The 6,228-nt window shown below is 32.1% G+C and overlaps 1 protein-coding gene across 1 annotated transcript; it reads right to left on the reverse strand.

The window, feature by feature from the left end:
* Nucleotides 1–5,172: 5,172 nt before the first annotated feature.
* On the reverse strand, nucleotides 5,173–5,763 carry LOC128194425 (secreted RxLR effector protein 161-like). Its single transcript, XM_052870020.1, has one exon. It carries the CDS (start codon nucleotides 5,761–5,763, stop codon nucleotides 5,173–5,175), a length of 591 nt encoding a protein of 196 aa, XP_052725980.1.
* Nucleotides 5,764–6,228: the final 465 nt, after the last annotated feature.

Raw genomic sequence — 6,228 nt, forward strand, 5'->3', positions numbered from 1 at the left:
TCTAGAATACAATTTAGGAGTGTTAGAAGTTCGAAAAGATGCATAGGATAGGTCATGAGAGGTTGAGGGGTGTAAATTCTACAGTTTTGGTGCTGCAGAATTATGTAGTCTCGTTGAGCAAGTGACTGTCCACTGAGCGAGCAAAACACTTCTAGCTGAACGAGCCTAGTCATTGAGCGAGAGGTAATAATGAGCAGCCCATTGTTTCTGTTTTTGCACAGCGAGCTAGTGTCCGCTGAATGAGCATAACACTTCTACCTAAGCGAGAGTGTTGCTGAACGAGAGGTGAGTGAGCAGAACTCATTGTTTTTGTTTTCGCATAACAAGTTTGGTGCGTTGAGCGACTAGTCCAAAACCTACTTTTATTATTTATATCTTTGTTTTCTGATAACCTTGAGCTATGTTTTTGATTTTTAGAATGATGTAAAAGTTTCTATGGTATTATATGATCATAATATTATTGGTTGGGATTCAATGTGGAAGTATATGGATATAAGTATGGTTATGAAAGTTAGTTCCAAGGTGGAATTTCATGGTGTAGTTTAAGTATCGTTAGAATGAATGCAAGAAGCTCAATCTTGGGGGTTATCCTGAAACTCTAATGGTCTTTCATTCTAAGGTAGAGAAGATTGACACATGTAGTGAGAGTAGCAGAAGATCTTAATCTTGGGTGCTTTCAGTATGATTCAAGGCGTGGAACAAACTAACCTTGTGAGTGTGGTAGGGTGAAACCCATTGGCAATGGCTTTGCAAAGCAGTAGAAGCCACCACAAGTACACAACCTGCCATAGCTCAGTATTCATTCTAAGTCCGGATAGTCCAGTCATATTAATGTTGGTGTATTGATATGTTTGTTGTATGTAAAGTGTTTAAATGAGTTTATATTTATCATTCTTTAATTGTAAACTAGCTTACCCTTTTATTTGTGTTTGTGTTTGTATGTTGTTTGTGTTCTTTTCGTTGCTATGATTATCATGTGGGTATGAGCAAAGGGATATGAGGTTTTCCTGGAGCAGGTACTTGATGGAGGAGATGCTGCTGTTTAGTTTCTTTAGATTATCTTTATAAATAGTGTTGGTTAACCTGGTTGTATATAAAGTTTAAATTTTATAGTTATTTTTGGATGATGGTAAGTTTCTACTTTATATTTCTGTTAATGACTGATCTATCTTATTAGATCTGTGATGACTATTACACTACTACAAAAATGCAAATAGATAGCGCTTTTTGAAATAAGTGCTATCTATGAATTTGGGGAACCAATAGATAGCGCTTGTTTAAAAAAGAACTATCTATAACTACGAAAATAGATAGCTCTTTTTTAAAAAAACGCTATCTATAAGTTTTTAATATTGTTTTTTAATTCTATAATTTAAAATATATCAATAGATAGCGCTTATTTAAAGAAGCGCTATCTATGAAAGAGCAAATAGATAGCGCCCTTTAAATAAACGCTATGTATGTGAACACAATAGATAATGCGTTTTATATTAAGCGCTATCTATGATTATTAAAAAAATTTCAGTTCGCGCTTCTCCTTCAACCTTATTCGTTCTGCTTAGACGATATTCGCGTTTCTCTCTACTTAGACGTTTTCATCTGCGTATGCTTTCATTAGTGCGTGTTTCCTTCGTTTTACATCATTGCAAGGTCTCTCTAGCTGTAGGGTTGTCGTTTTAGGTATCACGTTCCTTCTTCTTCCTTCTCTTCTTTGTTTCGTTTCTGGTTATTCATTTCTGCTTACATCCTCTGTCCTTTTCATTTGTATGTGGCATCAGTGCGTATGGCGTCTTTGCTCCTTCGTTTCAGTTGTTGTTTTCATAAGTGCGCATTGCCTCAAGCTGTAGGGCTCCTTCGTTTCAAGGCTTCCGGTTTAGGTATCACGTTCCCTCTTCCTTTTTCTCTTCTCTATTTCGGTTCTTTTTTGCCCTATTTTCGTTTTAAAGGGGATGGACATAAAAAAATAGCAGAATGATAACAATGTATTAAGCCCAATGTTGTCGTTTGGCTCTTTGGTATATTCCGATTGAATAGAAATTTTAACCTTGATTGAAATTGAGTTTAGTCCGTGTTTCAAATTTCTACTTGCAATGATTCTGGAGCAAAGGTAGGTAAAGGTTGTTTTGGCATATGGGTTGCGTTATAGTTAAGGGTTGCTGCAAAAACTCTTCAAAATAGTTATGAAGGAGTTCAATCCAAGAAAAATGGATTCGACAGTCTAGACCTGTGAGTGAACCAAGTCTGATCATCAGGATCTGCATAAAACATGGTAAATAAATAGTTAAGAGTGCCTTCCACTCTGAACATAAAAACCTAGAAAATGTCCTTTAACAAAGTTCTAAATTCAAAGTAATTTCACTTGTTTTTCACTTTAACATTACTCTAGTATGTTTTGTGTAGTATAGTCTTGATTGTGATAATTAAATTGTTGAATAACCTTATGTGACCTTTAGTTCACGTTATGGCTGCTTGTATTATACTGGTTAGGTGAATAACTTGTATTCTTGAATGGTTGAAGACTTATTTCCTTGTTGCATGGTAATGGTTAGTTAAATAACATGTATTATTGTGAAACTGGTTGAAGGGGTATATAGTTGTTATGAAACCATAACTTATTATTAAGAGTTTAAACTTGTATATGGTATATAGTTATTTGTTATCATGCACTGAATCTGTTTGGAGTATACTAGATTTTTGGTTCTTTTTATGTTCAAATTATAAAAATGTTTTTTAATTTTGGAATTCTAGTGCCCAAGACAACCCAACGACAATGATTGTGGGTATTATGTGTGTCAATATATGAAGGAAATTATTACATACTGTGAAGGAGGAACAATTCCAACTGATGTAAGTTATCTTTATCGTCATAATTAATTTTTAGTAATATTTAATTAACTAATTCTATATTATTTTTCTTTCTTGCAGTATTTTTCTAGTTGCAAATGTCAACAATATCATGAAAGTCAAATCATTGAAGTTAGAGAAAATTGGTGTTTACATGTAATTAGTACATGCTTATAGGTTATGTTAGGGTGATGTACATGCTTATAAGTACTGATATGATATATATGCTATGGTTGTATATATTATCTTATAAAACAATGTTATGTCGTGACACATACTAAACGACTTAACGATTAAATTTTGAAATATTAGTGTACCAATAATTTTTATTTATATTAATGAATATTCTTTTTGAGACATTTGTCATATTTTTCTCAATATTTTATATTTTTTTTGTATATAATAGAACCAATATATAGTGTGAATTTGTACATAATAGAACCAATATTTTATATTTTATTCTAAAATTAATTATTTTTTTAAAAAAATTTGAACCAATAGATAGCGCTTATTTAAAAAAGTGCTATCTATTGCCAACCACCAATAGATAGCACTTTTTCAAGGAAGCGCTATCTATTGTCACTATCAATAGATAACGCTTATTTAAAGAAACGCTATCTATTGGTGGCTGACAATAGATAGCGCCTTTTTAAAAAAGTGCTATCTATTGTCGCGTTTTTAGAAGCGCTATCTATTAATAGATAGCGCACGCATAGATAGCGCTTAAAAAATGCTATCTATGATAAAGAAAAGCGCTATCTATGCACTTTTTTGTAGTAGTGTTATATAGTTAATTGCTATATTTTGGGATGTTACAAAATTCACCAGTACATTTCTTACATGCTACAAGTAAAGTATTAATAGAATATACATATTAAATCTTTCAATAAATCTTTCAACCGTCTTCTTAATAATATTGATGTTGAAGTCTTTTTAATAATATTGATTATCGAGTCTTTTTAATATTTTGATGTTCGATGTGGATATTTTGATTTTAATTCTTTAAAATGTCTAATATCTAATGATATTAGCAACGAGAAACATTATTTCGGTAAAAAAAAAATGACACACTACTTAACACTTGGATAATTTATATATCATTAAATAAGATTAAGAATATCAATTAATTTTATTCCATAAAGAATATACTCCTTTTTTTCATTTCACAAAAATAATTGTTCGTTCACTCTGATTAATTTTAAATATCTAAAATATTTTCACAAGCTAACTCACGATCTTATCACTCTGGTCAACTCATGTTATTGATTGCAAATAAGAATTCAAAAAATAGTGTGAATGAAAATACAACTATTAAAAATCAATATCCAAGACCATGAAATTTTATGCTTAATTTATTAAAATTAACATAATTAAATTTCTTGGAAATATTTGTAAGATAAAACATCATATTCGAATAGAATAAAATATACTAAAACAAGGGGGGTGAGTGAGACTTTTGTTTTCGATAACAGAGAATTTATTCATACAAAATTTGAAAAAGATGTTGTATGCTTATTTAAAGGAATTCTTTTAATAACAAATAACATTGTAAAAAATATGGAAGTTAAAACAATTTTAGTGAATATATCTTTCTCTGGAAATGATAATGATTGAAAATTCAATAAAGTGTAGGTAGGTTGACTATACAAAGGAATTGTAAGGTTACAAAAACACTGAATGCTCATTCTATTATTTAAAAAAAAATAGAAATGACAAAAACAAACTGTTGGTCCAAGAGGACAACAAACAAGAGTCCAAGAGAATAATGCAGATAAGAGAACAGAGAAAGAATAGAATAGTAGAGAAAAAAAGAATAAAATAGTAGAGAAAAGAAAATAAAAATAACCAATGATCTGAATGAATATACTGTATTACCCAAAAACAAAGACATGCTATAATATATATCCAAACAATGCAAAGAGAATGAAAGTTAATACAGTTACTGGTATTGAGTATGTGTATTCACAATTCTCCACCTAGATTCAATAAAAGAAAACAAATACAATGATTAAACAAAACCAATCTTGCACAAACATTTATGAAACTTTTCCTTTGCAAGCAGTTTAGTTAGCATGTCTGTAGGATTATCTTCAAATGCTATTTTACATATTTGGACATCACCGGATTCCACAATGTTTCTGACAAAATGCAATTTTACATCAATATGCTTGGTTCTTGAATGATAAATTGAATGGTTGGCCAAATATATTGCACTTTGGCTGTCACAGTGAATTCGGACATACTCTTGATCAATTCCCAATTCCTGAATCATGCCTTTCAACCATAGAGCCTCCTTTACCCCCTTCAACAAGTGCACAATATTCTGCTTCAGTGGTTGAATGAAAGTGCAACGACTGATTGAAGTGTTGATTTCCAACTCACAACAGTTCCATACAAGGTAAACACATACCCAAATAAGGACTTCCTTGTGTCCATGCATCCAGCAAAATCTGAATCAACAAATCCTTCAATAAAACCTCCACCTTGAAAGTTATTTTGAAAGAGTAATCCAGTATCAAGAGACCCCTTTATGTGTCTAAACATCCACTTCAAAGCTTCCCAATGAATTTGTCCAGGATCAGTCATGAATCGGCTAAGAACACCTACTCCATGCGCTAGTTCCGGTCTAGTGCAGACCATGTCATACATGATACTTCCAATTCCATTTGAATACGGAATAGACTCCATCTTCTTCCTCTCATCTTCAGTCTTTGGTCTTTGCTCCTTGGTGAGTTTCAAACGTTGACCAAGAGGGTTGCCAACCGGTTTGGATTGAGATATTCGACACCTTGAAACCACTTTCTTTCTGCATATAATTCTTTTGAGATAAAACAAGTTTCCCTTAAGCTTATCTCTCCTTATATCAATGCCTAAAATTTGTCTAGCTTCATCCAGCTTTGATTTTAACTCTCTGACCATGCACTTGTTACAGTTGGCAATGAGAATATTATCCACGTATAGGAGGAGGTACAAGACATCACTTCCTTGGTTCAGAATGCAGACATAACTATCAAAGCTGCACTACTTGAATTTCAGCTTCATCAAAAAATCATCAAATTTCTTGTACCATTGCCTTGGACTTTGTTTCAAATTGTATAGCGACTTTTGCAGCAAGCACACCCTTTCATCTGAAGCAAATCCCTCTAGCTGTTGATAGGGGGAGCGCAATGTTAGTTAAACCCAATCTCTGTGATATTTGTTTTTGATGATGACAACACATTGTTAATAAAAACACATGTATGTGTACTGTGTTATATGTGTTCATGCTTACTGTGAAATATGCACATATTGTGTTTGTCACATTTGATTGACATATTGTATTGATTGATGCATACTATTGTGTTTATGAAGTGACTATATCTGTGTATGCACAATATATGTTTT

This window comes from Vigna angularis, chromosome 10, assembly GCF_016808095.1.
Source record: "Vigna angularis cultivar LongXiaoDou No.4 chromosome 10, ASM1680809v1, whole genome shotgun sequence".
Lineage (NCBI taxonomy): Eukaryota > Viridiplantae > Streptophyta > Magnoliopsida > Fabales > Fabaceae > Vigna > Vigna angularis.

Bases quoted from the DNA above. Each gene is read 5' to 3' on its own strand.
- LOC128194425 (XM_052870020.1), bottom strand. From the start codon at position 5,763: ATGGTCAGAGAGTTAAAATCAAAGCTGGATGAAGCTAGACAAATTTTA.